The 19188-nt window shown below is 43.1% G+C and overlaps 1 protein-coding gene across 3 annotated transcripts in view; it reads right to left on the bottom strand.

The window, feature by feature from the left end:
* The window catches only part of SLC24A2 (solute carrier family 24 member 2), a 233707-nt gene that overhangs the window by 19524 nt on the left and 194995 nt on the right, over positions 1-19188 (bottom strand). For 2 of the 3 annotated variants that reach the window (XM_057722749.1, XM_057722750.1), the window contains one exon: positions 2490-2621. In XM_057722749.1, the coding sequence (XP_057578732.1) occupies positions 2490-2621 (132 nt within the window). Of the gene's footprint in view, positions 1-2489; positions 2631-19188 lie in introns of all 3 variants that reach the window. The other variant, XM_057722748.1, reaches the window with a different exon arrangement.

The following is a 19188-nucleotide window of genomic DNA, read 5'->3' as shown; positions in this document are numbered from 1 at the left end:
TATATTCTTCCTCAGATTCTCTACCCTTATAGGTTATTACAAGATATTGAGTATAGGTCTCTGTGCTATACAGTAGGTCCTTGTTCATTATTTTATAAAATCAATCAGTCTTATCAGTGACCCAGGCCCCTCTTCTCTGGGCCATATCACACTAGCCTGCTATGGGGATTTAGAAAACCCTGTTTGTCTCCCTCATTTTCCACCCTGAGCTAAGCAAGAGCACTGGAATAAAGAGCAGAGCAATGACAACAGAGAGAGAGAGAGAGAGAGAGAGAGAGAGAATGAGTGAGCACACGTGAGCACGCACATCTCAGAAATGTCAATGTGACAGGAGGCAAGAAGAAACTGAACGCCTTCCAGCTATTTGGCTGCAGGTTTCCAGGAAGCCCGGCCTTTGCATAGAGCAGATGCTCTGTAATAACATCTTGAACAAAGAAACCTAGATAGTGCTTTAAATGAGCCACACCTGCTACATTCATCCTTTCCTAGGACTCATCTAATGTCAGGAGTTCTTACGTGAGGGGTCATTCCTGGCCTGTACTTGACAAGACAAGGCTCTATCAGGCTGGATTATTTCTAGGTCAGGGTAATGAGACAGGGTTTTTCTCCAGTCTTTTTCAAGGGAGGAAAGTGGGATCATCATGGGGCTCTTGAAGAGGGATGCTAAATTATGCTGGATGTTACCACAGTATTCTAGTCCAAATGTTTTTAGAAATGATGTTTTCAGATTTCTACCTTCTGGCATCAAGAAATATGAGGAAGAGCCCAAGCTGTGTGGTCACATGGGCCTGCGTCTGAATCTCAGCTCCATGTCCTCGGAAGCGGCCAGGCATGAGCTAGTTAAGTCCTTTTTTGCCTAAGCTTCTTTCTAGGTGTTTCCTGCGATTTACAATAGAACTTATGGAAAACACTAAGGGTACAGCGTGATACATAGTAGGTATACACTTTTGTTGAATGAGTACGTGTGTGTAGGGCCATAATAAAAAGTAGAGCTGTTTCTCCTTATCTCTCATTAGTTCTTTCACCCTTTGGGACAGTGGCCCAAGAACCCAGTTTGACAACAACGGGAGGGGATGTTCTTTTGATTTGATCTACACTCAGAGTGTACTTTGCTGATTATAAGATGGTATTGTGTTCACAGCACCCAGTACGTAATAGTGGTAGATAACGATATTGATCGTGGTAATGATAATAGCACTGCAGGGAGCAGACCAGATATGTAGGCATTTACACCGCATGAAAGCATTTCTTTGTTTTTTGAATTGAGTGAATAATTCACGTGCACAAATATTCAACAAAATGTGAGCCACCCTTCTGCCTCAGGCCTTCAGTTCCCCTTTGCAGGGACAAACACTGAGGTGGCTTTGAAACATGGTAGCAAATTCTTTGAAACTGCTACCATCAAGGGTGTCATATGCCATAGGACACTGATATATTCTACAGAGACTTTTTGTCTCCTCCACTTTAATCGACAGACTTATGACTGCTTTGACTAGTAGAGTTCAGTGGAGATGAGGCTATGTGTCTGCTGAGACTAGGCCATGAGAGACCATGTAGCTTCTCCTTGTGTTGCTAGAACACCCACTCTTGGGGCTCTGGTCTCTCTTTTTTTAAAAAAATAAATTTATTTATTTATTTATTGGCTGCATTGGGTCTTCGTTGCTGTGCGAGGGCTATCTCTAGCTGCGGCAAGTGAGGGCTACTCTTCATTGTGGTGTGTGGGCTTCTCACTGTGGGGGCTTCTCTTGTTGTGGAACACGGGCTCTGGGTGCTCAGGCTTCAGTAGTTGCAGCTTGTGGGCTCAGTAGTTGTGGCACATGGGCTCTAGAGCTCAGGCTTAGTAGTTGTGGCACATGGGTTTAGTTGCTCTGTGGCATGTGGGACCTTCCCAGACCAGGGATGGAACCCATCTCCCCTGCATTGGCAGGTGGATTCTTAACCACGGCGCCACCAGGGAAGTCCTGGGCCTGATCTCTTGTGTAAGACATCTGACTATCTTGATGCCACCATACTGTGAGGTGGCACCTAGTCACATGGAGATGCCGTGTCAGGCTCCCCAGTAGACAATCCCAGCTGAGCACAGATGTTGAATCACCTCTGCCCAGGTGCCAGAAACATCAGCGAAGAAATCTCCAGGTGATTCCAGCCCCCAGCCATTTGAGTCTTCCCAGCTGAGGCCCCAGACATTGTGGCGCAGAGACCAGCCATCCCAACGTGCCCATTTAAATGACCGATCCACAGGCTCCGAGAGCAGCGTGAGATGTTGTCATGTCACACCACTAAGTTTTGGGGTGGTTCTTTAAGTAGATTCAATAACCAGAACAATCACTATTATTGTGCATCTGTCCAGAGAAATTTCAGGCATATATGTGCACACACATGTGAATACGTCACCCCCTTTTGCTTTTAAGACACGTAGAAGCAGACTATGCATACGGTTATATGCTGTGCTTTTTACAAGAAATCCATTTAAAAAATGCTTTACTCACAGGTTTGCGAACATCAGGTAAGGTAATCCAGAGAGGAAACACTATGGGGAGGACAATTAGGAATGTGACTTGTTTGCGGGTATCAGAAGGCCAGGCCAGGCTGAGAGGCTGGTCCTCCTCCTCTTCACCCGTCTCTGTGGTCTGTTGTAGAAAGAGAGAGAGAGAAAATAAACAAAAAAGACAATAACGTCGCAGGCCACAAAGCATGGAGGGAAGTTCCGGATCTCATTAGGAGTTTTCTTGGGTCATTTCAGCTCCCTCGTCCACATAATTCTCAGGTTTGTAAGAGAACCCCATCTGTCATAGTCTGAATCTCAGGAACACACAATACATTGCTCAGCCATGAGAATTTAAGAACTTTCTTTCCTTTCCCTGAACACTCTGCAGCTTCTCACTTTCCTGAAATCGATCATTCAACTGGAGTGGACTCCAGCTTCGATCCATGAACTTAGGAGAAACCGTGTCTGCAGAGCAGAAGACCCCGATACCCACCTTCTCCTCCTCCCTTCTTGAGGAGAAAGCCACAGGATTCAGAATCCTTGGGAATCCATTTTTTTAATTAAAATAATTAAAAATCATTTTTGTAGAACACTGATTTGGAGCGGGCAAATGAAAGTAACCACAGAAAACAGTAACAATACCTTCAGTTGGCCCTGGAACAGTTAAGCTCATGGATTATTGCGTGGTGGTGAGTTTTTAACCTGCTTAATCACCTCATTAAATTCTAAACCATTTTATTTCAGGCCAAAGGCTTATTATGCAAACATATATCACATTCACAGAGAAACAGAGTATGGAAGTAGAGGACGCTAAACCTGTGGGTGTCAAGTGCACAGGGCTGCAGAGCCAGCGGGGAAACTTCAGAGTTTCTGACTTGGCAGCAAGCGGCCGGCGTTTTATTCGCTGCCTGCTGAAGTCAGCAGCTTCTGAAGTCCCAGAGCTAGAAGGGACAGAAGGCAGATCAGGGCCTGGCAGGATGACCACTAGCCTGTCAGATGGGCCCTCTGAGCCTCCAAAGCAGCACTGCAGACAGCATCAATCACCCCCTTCCCTGCTTGTTTAAAAATGAAAGTGTAGCAGCAGGACCAAGCATCAGATCTAAAAATATCAATAGGAACTTTTCCATGGATGCTTCCTTTTGAGACCACATAAATAACCCACACAGGCTTCATGCAGCTCCTGCCCTCCCACCTACCCCCACCCATGGCTCTTGCTTCCAGCATCCTGTACTATTTCAAGCAGCAGCACTGAATCCCACCAGCACCACTCTCCCTAAGAAGGTGGTAGGTGGGCCAGGCTCAGGACAGTTGGTGCAGAGGAAAAGGACGAGACTAGAGGCGGGGCTGGGTGTGAGGCCTGACTTGCTGCCGTGTTCTGTTTATTTATTTATAATTTATACCCTAGTACTGCCAAAAGGATTTGTAGTGGTTTATACAATCACCCCCACTTTCTCTCCAGGAGTTAAAAAAATAAAAAATAAAAAAGCTAATCTTAAGTCATACTGAAAAAGGTTCTTTCTCTTTTGAGTGTATGTCCTTGGCAGTGGGTGAAAGAATTTTAAACTCCAAATATGAGGGAATTAAGAGGATTAGGTAATAAGGCAGAATTAGGAAGTCGGCACAGTTATTTTGGTTGTCTGGATCCTCGTTAAATATGCTTCTTATGCTCTCCATCTCTTTGCTATGCAATATGTTGGAAAAGAAGGAAGATCTAAAATCAGTAATCTACATTTCTACCTTAGGAAACTAGAAAAAGAAGAGCAAATTAAGTGCAAAGTAAGCAGAAGAAAAGAAATAATAAAAATTAGAACAGAAATCAATGAAATTGAAAATAGGAAGTTAATAGAGAAAGGCAGCAAAACCAAAAGCTGTTTCCTTGGCTCTGTAGTTCATTAGGTTCCATCCACTGCTTCCTTCACCCATCCCTGACAGAAGCTTGGGTGTGCTGTCCCTGGTTCCTCTTTGGAGCCACCTCCACCTCCTGCCAGAAGATGGAGCAGATGTAGAGAATATCACTCCCTGTTGGCCTCACCAGCCTCCCAAGGTGTCAGTTGACTACATGAATAATCTCTATGTAATGAGACCAATGAAGATTAGCAGACAGATGCATTTTAACTGTTCCCTCCCAGATACGATTTTTCTTGTTTAATCCAAATGAATGACTTTCCCCTCCCCACCTGGTAGATGCCTCAGGAATAGGGAGGACTGTGGGAGAGTTGAGACTCTGCATTGTGCCTGATAAGTACCCTGTCTCATGCAAGGTAGGTGGTTTTACTCAGATTGTGGATTCCAGCACGTCCTTGAAGACCCATCAGGGTGATCTGGTGAGTTCCTCAAGGCTCCTCCCCATTCCAGAGTTGACATGACCCCAGTCGGGTCCCCCACTGCCATTTGCAATCTAGCAACTTCTCTTTAAACTCTAAGCTAACCTTTTTTAGAGAAAAAAACAAAAGCAACTCTTTATGACTCATATCATTTTAATGACACCAACAGATGGTGACATTTCATCAATAACCCTTCTGCTTATAACCTACGGATTAGCTCCTTTCTCCATCTGCCAAAGTCACCAGGCAGGCAGTGCCACTAGCAAATAGTAGAAAATAATTGTCTGTTTAGATGCATAAGCTCTAAACACACTACTGTCCAACGCAAACAATTAGCTATATTGTACAGCTTCCAAAAGCTGCATTTGAGGTGGCTGTTGCAGGGCAGAAATGGATAAGAAGAAGAGATTGGGTCTCAGGCTGTACAAATAGTGCTCTCCTCAGGGACTTCATAGTCTCTTTGGGATGAATCTTGCTATAGAGAAGTATAGGAGCCCAGAACCCTGCAGGGGATTCGAGAGGTGCCTGGGGAGCAAAGCTGCTGGCATATTTTAGGGGAAATTCTCTTTGTCTTTTTGCCAAGTGCAATCTCACTCTGGTTCAATGGGCGACAGCTTGCAAGCTAGTTAGAAAAGTGGAAAAAAAAATACTGTTCCAAGTCTGGGACTCGATTTGCCTTTGCCCAAGCTGGGGCTGCTGGCATGCTCATTTATCTCAACCCCAGGAGAGGGTGGGCACTGATTTTCCAGCTTTTCCTGGAGTTGCGGCATCCTGACTTTGACCTTGCAACAACCCATCCTTACCTCCTAAAACTTCCGCAGCATGTCCATAGAAAACAAAACAAGGCAAAATGATCCAGAAAAAAAGTCAAATGTCTCATGATAGAAGGGTTTAAAATAGTTGGAGATCTGTTGGGGTCTCCGTAGAATCCCTAGAATTGTACAAAACCAGGGCAGCAATGACTGCTTTAGGGCCTTGTAATCTCTGACATGGAAAATCTGAGAGTAAAACACACAACTCTAAGTTTCCACATAGTGATGTTCTGGTTGTCTGATTCTGAAAGAGTCAGTGCAGCCTGGTGGGAACAGTAGGTGGTGGAGAATCAGGAACCCTGGCTGCCCTTCTCTGCTTGAGCTGGGATTCTTTGGGTGGTGACTACCACCATGTGCAAGTATTCACTGAGCGCTTTTAGATAGAAAGCAGTGCACTAAGTTTTGGACCCTTGATTTGAAGGAGACAAATTTCAAAGGGGAGACAGAACAAATGGCTCCAAAGAATTAATTCTTTATCTAGTTACAGGGATGCTGGCAAATTATGTAGCAAGAGCTTCTGATTGTTCTCTAGTATCTACTCTGCCTGTTAACGGATTGAATTGTGTCTCCCCAGACTCATATGTTGAAGCCCCAACCCCCAGGACCTTAGCTGTGACTGGAGACAGGGCCCTTAAAGAGGTGATTAAGTTAAAATGAGGCCATTGGGGCAGGTCTTCACCCAAACTACTGGTGTCCTTATAAGAAGAGGCCATCAGGACTCATGGAGAAAGACCAAGGATGTGCATGCATGGAGGAAAGGTCATCCAAGGACACAGCCAGCAGCCACCTGCAAGGAGAGGGGCCTCAGAGGAAAGCAACCTGCAGACAGGTTGATCTTGGACGTCCAGCCTCCAGAACATGAGGAAATAAATTTCTGTGGTTGATGTCACCCAGCCTGCAGTATTTTGTCATAGCAGCCCTAGCAACCTACTATACTGCTTTAGTGATAGAAGGCCTACTTTTATCTGGACCTGGAATAAAGACTCTATTTCCAGCCTCTGTTGTAGCAAGGAGTGGTCATGGGATTAAGTTATAGCCAGTGAGATGGAAAGGGAAGTACCCTCTGCAATTTACGGGATGTATCTTTAAAGGGTGAGGGTGTATCCTTCATCACTCCTTCCTACTTGTGGCTGCCAGGAATGGGGACATTTTGGCCAGAGCTTGAACAACCATCTTGGATCACGAGGTGGAGAAATGGTAAAAGAATCTGACTTTCAACACCCATCAAGAGCTGTTCTAGCCCCAGGCTGCCTATAAAACTTGGAAAAGACATAAAATTCTATCTTACTTAAGCCACTGTTATTTTGGATTTTTGGTTGCTCACAGTGGAACCTTATCCTGGCTGCTCTAGTGTCATCTTTATGAGGAATCAAGGGAGAAACATCTTTCACATCTCAGCACTAGGAAAAGTCATGCTTCCTCTGAGAAACTTTGAGAAATCCATGAATCAGGGAAATGATACTATTTATTTCTTTGCACTGGGGAGTTCAGAGCCAAATGTGTAACCTCTGTCTAGCAATCACAGCCCTGGAATCTGCACTCAACTTACTTTAGTCTTACTCTTTTCCTTTCCTTTCCTTTCCATCCTTTGCTAAATTTTCTCACAACTAGTCATTTTACCCTTTTTCATCAGATGCACTTTTGTAAGCAGCCTTGAATCTTTGTGAAGCAAGGTGGGGCAGACCTAAAAATAAAACTCTGCAGTGGTGCAACAGAATTCAGGGGATACCTTTATGAGAGAGAGAGAGAGAATAAGAGAGAGAGATGAGATGTTACTCTACGTGACAAATGGACAACTACTTTCTTGGATTCATTATCAATACTGAAGGTTGGCATCTGGAGGTCTGGCTATCAGAACACCTACAGATAGAAGAGGACAGTTCCAGGGGTCAGTTAGCACCTATTGGGAGGTCTCTGGAGCAATTAACTTATTTTTCTTTTCCTTTATCTAGTGAAAGAGAGGGGTAGCAGCAGCCTGCCCGTCTGTGACCTAGTATCATGAGAATTTGTTCAGCTTCTTTGCACGTGAATCTTTTACTATTTCCCCTTGTGCCTGGTCTGGATGGTCTGCCCCAGAAGAAGTATCAGGTTGCCAGTGGAGGGGCTTGAGTTGGATTCATCAGTCCAGAAGTTGCCTCTCCAGCCAGAAAAGTATTTCTCGGAAGTAACTCATTTTCTTTTTCTTGTCTGTGAAGGGCACTGTGCAAGATTCCTGCATGAAGGTGAGCCCACTTTAATGCAATCTCTGCTATCACAGAATTAAAATGAACACCCGGGAGGCATCTGAAAATAGGCCACCTTTGAGTTCAGTTTTATTGATTGGTAATAACATCTCATCTCCAGTTCACAAGGAGCAATCTCAGAGGACCGTTTGCATCTGCCTACGTCTCAACTTGGTGGCGGTCTGATTCCTTAATCCCCACAAAAGGGCCATTCAGTTCAGCACTCAGGAATGCCAGCTCTTCTCACTGGAGAGACCCTTTGGTGTGGCATGAAGCTGGAGAACATACAATGTCAGTACTTACATATCTATGTAAAAATATAATTCATTTACACTAAAACACTGGGCCAGGGTCAGATTGGGGGAAGGTGAAGATTTTAAGTGATTTGTACTTCTACTTAAAAAGAATGAATATATTTGTTGTTGCTGCTGTTTCTACAATTTATATCTGTAGGAAAAAAAATCAGTTTTACCTCTACACTGTTCAGCCACACAGATGCCCACACGAACGATTAAATGGGGCAAAGCTCACGGAGAGCGGTGCACGTTACGAATCCCCAACTGGACCCCGAGGGGCTGGAAGTGGGAAGAGACATCCACAAAAACACTGGCCAGGCCTGAGATATGAGGCTGGGTGGGTGCATCAAGAATATTAAAACTGTGACCCTCAACAAAAGCTGCTAATAAAACACGTGAAATATCCAGGCTACGTGGGAGGCAGTCGTCTACAGACTGGGCAAAGTATCTCCCAAGCAATCGCAGGATGCGCAGTACTTGCGAGAGACCAAGGCATCAGCCAATGTTAATCCTCTTCCCTTCTGCCATTCATCTCGTCTCTGCCACTAACTAGCTGTGTGACTTCAGGCAAATCAACGGCAATGCTGGAATAGCAAAAGAACACATATGTACCACCTGTAAGGCATCTGGACCTGGTGCACCTCACCTCTTTGGGTCCCCAGAGTCCTTAAAAACCTTGTCATTGTGAAGCAGAGCTTCTTTGTCCCCTGCAATGTTTTAATGTGGGACCACCTTCCTGTCCAAGAGCTTGTCCTTCATTTCATCATTTGGACACTGAATGATCATGAAAGACAAGCTGCAATCACATAGACCCCTGCAATCATTTAGTGTAGGAGCTTTGGGCCCCAGAATTTCAGAGCTGGAGGGGCCCTGGGTCACTGATCCACCCTGCTCCCTGACTTGAGGACCCTAAGATGAAGTGATATGCCGAAGGAAGCTCACAGGCTCATTTCACTCCCAACCCAAAGTCTCCCCTCCTCACTCCTAAAAAGTAGGTATGAACGTGCTTTAAGTCCAATTACACCAGGCTTCCCAGCTTTTCGTAATAAATCAAATCTACTAAAACGAAAATGCTAGCTACGGCAAACACTAAGAATATAATTGACATAATTCTGTTTTTGATTTTCTTGAGCCTAGAACTAATTTCTGGTGGTTTGGATGGCCCACTCTCTTGAAAAAGCTGATCAGAAACATCTGATTCTTAGGCGCACCTTTTTCCTTTTCTTGAGTCTGCTATGGATGGAATATTTGCGTCCCTCCAAAATTCATATGATGAAATCCCAACCCCCAAGGTGATATGGTATGAAGAGGTGGGGTCTTTGGGAGGTGATTAGGTCAGGGTAATCCCTCATGAGTGGGATTAGTGTCCTTATACATAACTGGGAAGCTAGTTTGCTCCTTCTGCCACATGATGGAGTAAATGTCCATCTATGAACCAGGAGGCAGGCTGTCACCGGACACCTGATCTTGGGCTTCCCAGCCTCCAAATTGTGAGAAATAAATTTCTAATAAGCACACAGCTGGGGACTTCCCTGGTGGTGCAGTGTTCAAGAATCCGCCTGCCAATGCAGGGGACATGGGTTCGAGCCCTGATCCAGGAAGATTCCCATATGCCACGGAGCAACTAAGCCCGTGCACCACAACTACTGAGTCCGTGTGCTGTAACTACTGAAGCCCATGCACCTAGAGCCCATGCTCAGCAACGAGAGAAGCCACCGCACTGAGAAGCCCACGCACTGCAATGAAGAATAGCCCCTGCTCGCCACAGCTGGAGAAAGCCAGTGTGAGCAACGAAGACCAAAATGGCAGGGGGGAAAAGCCACACAGTCTATGGTATTTTTGCTATATGATCCAGGGCAGCTTTGAAGGGGAAATGAAGGGCAGATTTGGGTGTGGGTAGGGAGGAGGGGCCATTGTGATGCTCTCTTCCCTCTTCTATCTTCTTGAGTGATATCTCCAAGGAGCCAGGCACAAATTTAAAAATGAAATGTGGGTACTGATAAGACATCAATGAATGCTGACTTCAAGTGTAGGTGAAAAAGAAAGACTTGTTCTTTAGCATCTCTATCCAAATAAAAAATGTAGAAATTTAGCCCAGGTTTGATGTAGGAGGAGATGACAACCAAGTAAACCAAAATGAGGGCTCGAGATTTCATGTGCATTTCATTGCTTGATGTCACCTCTGATACCCATAACTGTGGATAATCCTGTACTGGCTACTTCTAAAATGAATATCTAGGGGACGCTGGAGGAGATGGATTAAGCTCTTTACAATCATAAACTTTCCTGAGGCTAACTTTAGCAAGAAATGAAATAGGAGGAGGGTTATTTCCAGACTCTAGCATTCCCTGTTCAAAGGCCAGTGGAACCTCAGGGGAAGAATATGCACAGCAAAACAGCATCGTCTTTGAACAGGGATGATCTGCTTCTCCTCCTACCTTTGTCCTCTTTCATTATTGAAGCATTAAAAATACTCTGTTTGACAAAGGTGGCATGTTTTACTTTTCCAATTAGGTTTCCTTGGGAACCGATGAAAAGGTGTGTGCGCCTGTGCAGTGTGTGCGTGGGAGGCTCCTAGAGAGAGATGAAATCTTGAAAGTACCTTACCTAATGAAGGGATTGTTGGAGAAGGGATCAATAGACAAAGAAGACCCACTTCTGCTCCAGAATGTTCTTTTACAACATGATTGCTGTTACAAAATTAACTGAGAAAATTCAGGAAAAGCACTTAGAACAGTGCTTGGCACAGAGTAAACACAATAAATGTTAGTTATTATTATTATTTTTAGTAAATGGTTAGGAGAATAATTTTTTCAAAGACATCCAGGAAAGAGAAGTTTGACTAGGTGAATTATGATACTTCCAAGCAATGAAATTCTATAATTCAATTTTCTTCATGTGAAAGTGGAAACTGCAATAATTGTGTTCCCCTATCTATCCATTCATCCAACATTTACTGAGCATTCATTGACTGTAGTGATGCCAACAATCTAATTTACTTTCCTCTTTGGTAAGAGGAATAAATAGAAGACCTTTGTAAATAAGATGAAAGGGAAAATTCCACAGCCCTAAGGAGAAAATGCTCTTTTATTTCAGTAGATAAGCTGTACGTAGACTTTCTATCTGAAACAAAGCTTCCAAGCAGACTCATAATATTGTGACACCTTGATTCTGTGTTTTGTGCAGAGTTAAAAACAATACTAGAGTTGGAGCTCTCAAAGGTAAAATTACCAAAAATGCACAGTCACACTTTAATACAGTGAAAGTCTCTGAAATCAACATCTATTTGGCAGGTGAAGGTGCCTTCCAATAAACATTCCATGGAGTGCTTTACTACAGAGGAAATCTATTCAAAAATGAGATTTTTTAAAAAAAGGTAAATGTCCATATGGTCAGCGTATTAGTCTGCTTGGGCTGCCATAACAAAGCACCATAGACTGGGTGGCTTCAGCAATAGAAATTTATTATAAACTCCCACCACAAATACCAGCTGGCTCAGGGACAGTGAGTGGTTTTCATCTTATCTCCATTTTTTCCCCTAAAGTGGTTGGCCAATTAGGGGGGTCAACATACCTTCATTTTGTCTGTTAGAGAACTAGAACATCATGCATGAAATTCAAAATATTACTGGGTTGTGGATCATTTTGGTCTTACAGACCCAAAGACCTATACTCAAAACCTCTAAGTGATACAAGGGAAAATGAATTTTGGGGACCCCAGAGCTATTGTTCAGGACTTGCCAAACAATGTGTGTAGGAGTCATTCTGAGAGCAAACAGAGTTCTGGGATAGGCCAGCTAAGGGTTCTAGGGACAACTTCATTTGCCATTTGCCTTTCCTCTTTGAAAAGGGAATAAAAACAGGAGAGCCAGGAAGAAGGCAAACTGTTAGACACAGTGGTGGAAAACCAGAGAGTCATGTTTGGAAAAATTCAGTTACTCAACTCAAAGATGAATCCTTACGGACTGTTATGGACAGTGTTTGTGTCCCTCCAAAATTCATATGCTGAAGACCTAACCCTCAGTGTGGCTGTATTTGGAGATGGAGCCTCCAAGGAAGGAATTAAGCTTAAATGACATCATAAGAGTGAGCCCCTGGTCCAGGATTAGCGTCCTTGTGAGACGAGACACCAGAGAGCACTCCCCTACTCCTCTCTCTCTCTCTCTCTCCACCCACACCCTTTTGCGTACGAAAGGCTCTGTGAGGACAGAGAAGACAGCCAGCTGCAAGCTAGGACGAGAACACTTGTCAGAAACTGAATTGGCCAAAAGCTTGATCTTAGACTTCCAGCTTCCAGGGCTGTAAGAAAATAAATTTCTATTGTTTAAGCCACCTAGTCTGTGATCTTTTTTTGTTATGGCAGCCCAAGTGGACTTATACCCACTGTCCATATGGATATTTACCTTTTTAAAATATCCCATTTTTTAATCTTTTTTTTTGGCTTTGAAAATAAATCAAAGTGTTTACTTGCTATATTTTATTTTTAATTCAGCCCCTTTTACTCGTTCTTTATTGAGTCTTTGAGAAATCTATTTTTGTTCTCTGAGTTTCTCGATGTCTTTGCCCTTGTATTATTTACCAATATCCTTCATTCTCTTGACTCCATGCTTATCTCTATGTTTCTATCACTTAAGAGATAAGTCAAGTAGAGGTCAGTAAAAAAGCTGACCTCTTCTTGGAAGTCAGCACCATCTGAGATATCTGTATTGCCTTCTGTGTGGACATCCTGAACCAACAGAGTTAATATTTAAGTAGCATACAGATTTCTTTTTAAAGTGATTAATATCTACCTGTCTAGCAGTAGGAAATAATTCACCCCCCCCGCTTATAATACCAGCTTACGGTTTGTTTTAGATATAGATGGAAAAAAACCTAGCATCAAGAATTTAGCATATTAAACATAAAATGATAAGGTTTCATTTAGCAACGGCAACCTGAAAAAACTTCATCTTCTTCTCCATGACTTTGAATTGAAACCAAGGTTTCAAAATATTTTGCTGTGAGTGATGAAGCTCTCTGTACCTAAGTTTTCCAAGAAGCCAAGAAATCATTTTATATTAATGTAAAATGGCATCTGGAGAGTCTGGTGAAATGCAATTACTTTCCTTCACTTTGCATTTTGCTCAAATAATTCTGAGGTGCAACCTACGGACAAGATGGATTTCTTTCTGTATTGCTATTGGGAATTGGTTTTCGTATAGTTTTCATGGGCTTTGTAAATCCTGCTGATACAAATCATAAAAGATTTGTCAACATAAAAGCTACTGAAGAATCATAAGAAACAATTCAAAAGTCATTCTCATCATTTTATCATCAATAGGGTTACAATTACTCATAGAAACAGTACTATTAATGTCAGTATTTTTTTCAGGGTGTCAATGCAGTTTTTTTCTTTTTATTAATAGTCAGCTCTTAATGTATCTTATGTGAATAATTAATAGACTTTCTTCAAACTCCTTCAGAAAGCACAATTACAAACGGTGTTATTAACAGTAAGATTCTAAGTGAAGTTACAATTCTCTGTCAATATTCAAATTCAGGCAGAAGCTTAAGAGTCAGATCTATTTCAAGGTGGTCAAAAGGCCTCTGAGTGCATCTTAAGCAGTTGGTAAATATTGTACAGGTCATCAGACATAGGAAGTGGATTTCAACTTTCCTTTAAAAAATATATGTATAAAATAGATAGCCAGTGGGAAATTGTTGTATAACAAAGGGAGTTCAACTCTAGGATGGAAGATGCCTTAGAGGACCGGGACGGGGAGGGTGGGGGGGACTCGAGGGAGGGTGGGGGGGGAGTCGAGGGAGGGAGGGAATACGGGGATATGTGTATAAAAACAGATGATTGAACTTGGTGTACCCCCCCCAAATAATAAATAAATAAATAAAATTAAAAAAATATATATGTATAGATTGAAAGAAAAGAAATATTTTTCCTCAAGAAATAGAACCCATGTACTAAGGTCTGGTAGGTAAAACACTAATTTTTGCTTTCTTCTATAGTTTGTATTGGCTTTTCTCAGATACTAATAAGTTTCTTTTCTAAGGCAATCATAGATCTAACATGACGTGGACCTTGAAAACTTCAGTCTGATGAAGAATCTCTGGATATTCTTTTTCTTTCACAATTAGGCCTTGCTCTCTCTCCCCAACACTGCCCCTGTGCTCTGGCTGTGTCAGGCACAGAGACCCAGCTCCACTTCCCACCATTTTCCACTTTCCTCCATTTCTTGAGCACCAGAATCCTCTTACTATGTTTCACCAATGTTCCAAGAGATTGAATAATCTCATTAATAGGGGGAAATTCGGTCCTTAGCTGTTTTTAAACTTTCAAAATGGTGGACCTGGCAATTGCACCTTAATCACTTAGAAGAGATACTTGCTCTTTAAATAATAGGAAGGTTTGAGGTTTGAAAGCCCTCTGTTAAAACTTATCACTGCTAAGAAAGTAGATGTTGGCTGACTAAAGGTAATATTTTAGGAAGAAAGACATCATATGGATTCTAGGGACCATCTGCTTGGATAATCTTGGAAATCCCTATCAGAGCTAATATTTTGGACCAATGTTTATTATGAAGTCTTTCTATAGAGCTTTAAAATCATAGCTCTAACTTTAAAAGACGACAATAATCCAAAACAAACTGTTGTCTTTGATAACATCGCTCAGAGACCCACATTTCATAGCAGAGAGATACTTCTGTGCATTTTATTTTTCTTAAGAGAAATCTAAGATCACAATCACATCCATCATCTTTCCCTACTTATCCTTTACTTAGTCACATAATACCCAAACATTTTTATCAGTACTATGAGAGCAGATCTTAAAAAACATACTGAGTTTAGGTGAAGACCAATGCTAGACTGGGGAGAAATAAGCCAGGTCTGAAATCCCAAAGGGAGAAAGGAAGGGCTTAATATGGTAAGATGATATTTAAGTTGTAAAGTGAGAAAAAAAGAAAAAATCTGCATTTTATACATTTCTATGTACGTATGTATATATGTATCTATCTTCTATCTGTACATGTATGTGTGAGTATATGTGTGTGTATACGCGCACACACACATATATATATATATATACACACACATATTCTTTTTTCCTAGGAATGTGATTACCTTAAATAAGTCTGTTTGCCCAGTGGTACATCTGGGCAACTCTTAACCAAAGCAGAGACAATTTGGATTTCCCTAAGGACAGAGAGAAGTCTTAGAGGTGAAATGAAATAAAAGCTGTTGCATATAAAAAGCATAATACGTGAAAAAAAAAGTTAGATTTTCAGATTTCAGAATCTAAGAAGCTTGCCAGGCATTTCCCCTCATGGTGCGTGTGTGTGTGTGAAGGGTTTAGATGTGCCATGCCTGGAGGACCGCGACGCAGCCAGGCAGGCAGCTTTCCTGAGAAATCCCCCGGCTGTCGTCTAGACTGGCAACCTTAAAATGTACGAAAATGGTGGCTTCTGGGTGGGAGAGGATATATCTTAGAATTGTCTTTCAAACCTGGATAAATTCCCAATATGGAACATTTAGAAGTTTGGTAAATTCTCAGTGACAGTTCAAATCAGTTGTTAGAATTGACAACGTTTTGTCAGCAGGTATTGGGAGAAGGTAATTAGCACTAAGCCATTCGAAAAGTCCAATTATTTCTTGGTTCCACAAAATATACAAACGAAGCAAAAAACCTCCTGCAAAGGGGCTTCCTAGGTGAGAGGGAATATTTTGAAAGTGCTCTACATTGCCAGTGTAGTCTGGACAGAAGGAAGCGCTCAGAGATGAGGTGTCAGTGTAAAATTAGTTCATTTGTAAAGAGGGTTTTGAAAACAGCAGGTTAATTACATGAGACAGGTTAAACTCTCAGGAGAGTATCCGCACACACTGAGTGTGGTGTGTGGGGCTCATCGTTTCCATTAATAAACTTGAGGCGCACACATCTTTCCTCCTGGAGCTCGATAAAAATACAACTGAGAAAGAAATAAAACGAACACAATATAAAGGCATTGAATCCTTTCTGTGCAACTGTGCTTTGGGTGGCCTGAGTGTCCTGATTTCACACCTTTTTTTCTGACTCTGGAATCACGGCCTTAATTTGCCCTGTTACCCTGTCTTTGCAGCCTCAAAACTTCAGCATCACCCACAACTGCTTTTTCTTGTTCATTCTCTATGACCAATTTATTACCAAAGGGTCTCATTTCTGCCTCAGAAACAGTTCTCACATCCAGCCACTGTCATCCCCACCACAGCCAATACTTGGCCTGAGGCCTTGTCATCTGGGTACTAGTCATTTTAAAACAGTTTTACTAAGTATTGCTAATAATAGCAAACATATACAGTGCTTATGTTGCGCCAAGAACTGTTCTACACGTGTTCCAATCTCACAATGATGCCATGTAATAGGTTATTACTCTTGTTTCAGAGAGAAGGAAGATGAGAACAGAGAGGTTAAGTAAATTCTCCAAAGTCATACAGCTGGTAAGTGGCAGATCTGGGATTTGAACTCATGTGGTCTGTCTTCAGAGACTCTGCTCTTAAAGGACTAACGTACACTGTTTCTGTTTTAATTTAACCCATTATTATTTTTAGTTGTTGCATTTTTTTTGGAATAGGTAAAACAGTTAACTGGTTCAGAATTCAAAAGCTACAGAAGGCTACGTATTGAAAGATGCATGCAGAAGGCCATCTCCCCCTGGTTCCTACCACAGGCCCCTGTTCTGCAGGTAATCAGTGTGACCAGTTTCTTTAACAGCATCCAAAGCAAATGCTTATAATGTTACTATGTCATTTCCCTGCTTTCTTTCCTCTTATACAGACAGAGTCTATTGGATGTAATTTGGCACATTTCCTTTTTCCCTTAACAACGTATACTGAAGATCATTCCATATAAGTGAGTGAAGAGCTTCCTCATTATTTTGTCCTTTTTCTGGGAGACTGCAGATGGTTGAAATGAGAGGTGGGCAAACTTTTCCTGTAAAGGGCCGGATAGTAAATATTTTAGGCTTTTTGGGCCTTATGGTCTCTGTCACATATGCTGCTGCTGCTTTTTTCTAAACTTTCAAGAATATAAAAACGTTCTTATTTCACGGGTTGTACAAAAACAGGCTGCAGGCTGGATTTAGCCATGGAGCCTAGCTTGCTGATCTTTGAACCAAACGGGCTCTTACCTCGCTGCCCTGCGCCCTGTCCTCCCTCCCTCTGGCCCCCCTTGACCACTCAGAAAGAGTCTCTTCCTGTCCGTAAATCTGAAGCTGCCACTGCTCCCTCGAAACCCTCTATGGCTCCCTACTCCCAGCAGGGGAACTGCAGGCTGTGGCGGTGGCTGCAATGCCCTTCCCGATCCCCGCGCCTCTCCTTCCCTCCCCGTCTGCTGCTCTGGTCCAGGCCACCATCGGCTCTGCCTCAACTCCTGCAGCAACCTCTCTGCCCCACTACTGCTATACGATCTCTTGCCACGAATCCAATTTCTATACCTCAGCACTGCCCCTTGGATCTTTCACAAGTGCAAATCACATCTGGAAACTTCTGACGGCTTGTTGTCGCCCTAGAAGGAAGCCAACTTCCGTACCATGGTCTGCAAGGCAGGCCCGCTCCGCTCGGCCCTCCTCTTGGACCTCACTGCCACCATTCTCCCTCCCTCTGCTCCCCACTCTCCAGCCACAGTGACGTGCCTGTTCCCCAAACAAGCTGAGCTCGTCTCTGCCTCTGTGGGTGGGGTTCCCTTGGCTGGCTTGTTCTTAAAGTTCAGTCTCCATTCAAATGCTGCTTCCTTAGTGAAGCTTTCTCTCACCTCCCAACCTAAAGGGGCCCCTCCACTCACCCTCCATGAATCACCGGGCTTTATTTGCTTCATGGCCCTATGGCTGTCTATAATTGTATCTTGGTTTACATTTGCAGGCTCTCTGCTCTGCTAGGATGGGTGGGCATCTCCAGTGCCCACCACATTGCCTGACACGTATTAGATGAACACTGAAAATTTTCTGATTCAACAATGGAAGAACTTTAGCCCAATTTATTTTTCCAAGTGGATTTCTTCTCACCCCTCACCTTATATTTCAGTCTCTAGTTCCCCTGGTTTTCTTACCAATCACTAAACATGAATTTCCCCCTTAAGGGAATATGTCATCTTGATCATCGTCTCCTTCTTTGAGTGACAAACTCCTACTCATCCATCAATACCCAGCTGAAATATTACCTCTTCTCTGAAGTTTTTAACACTTTCCCTTGCTAGGGTCCATTTCTTCCTCTGGCAGGCTCCAAGAGCACTTTGCATAGACCTCCCTGATCACACTGGGCCACAATTATTTACCTGCTATAGATGTTTATTTATTTACTTATTATACTGTGAATACTCTCAAACATTATATATATCTTTCATTTTCATTTTACCTTCAATAAGCATTTTACCTATAGGGAAGGGACACCTTGGATGCTGTTTATATAGCAGGTAAGGGCACATAAGAATATAAATAACAGCATTTAGCTCTGTGCTGAGTGCTTTATGTGTATTATCTCATGTAACTCTCCTAATATCCCTACTGAGGCAGGCACTATGATTATCAGTACTTTGCAGATGAGGAAACTAAAGCGAGGCTGGATAACTCACTGCTGGTGGATCTGGAATTTACTGCCGGGCTGTCCTGCAGGCAGCTGGTGGGGTGGCTCTTTGAAGGTGTGTGTGCCCTTGAGCTCTCAGTGTATCAGGATGGTGCACAAATCCTGTGTGAGACCCGGGGACACAGCTCTGCTCAGAGAGGGGTCAGCTGGGACTCTGCCACTCGCCTGCAGCAAGGTGCTCCTGTGTGGGGGGCAGAGATGTCCCTCTGCCAGCCAGATGGAGAGGCACGATGATGAGGCTGCCCTCCGCACACCTGTGACTGTGTCATGCCCAAGGGCAGCCAGATGTCCTTGGGGCCTGCCTCCTGCTGCCACACGCTGCTTATCCACGTGGACATAAGCTGCTCTGCCCGCTCACCCTTGAGATACTGCGAAGGTACTGCAGGGCTCTGAGTAGGAGGGTGAGAGCCCAGAAGGCAGAGGAGACAGGGTAGAAGGAGCTGCC

Source organism: Hippopotamus amphibius, chromosome 2, assembly GCF_030028045.1.
Source record: "Hippopotamus amphibius kiboko isolate mHipAmp2 chromosome 2, mHipAmp2.hap2, whole genome shotgun sequence".
NCBI lineage: Eukaryota > Metazoa > Chordata > Mammalia > Artiodactyla > Hippopotamidae > Hippopotamus > Hippopotamus amphibius.
The sequence above is the reverse complement of the archived record's forward strand: the minus strand, read 5'-3'. Positions and strand labels throughout refer to the sequence as shown.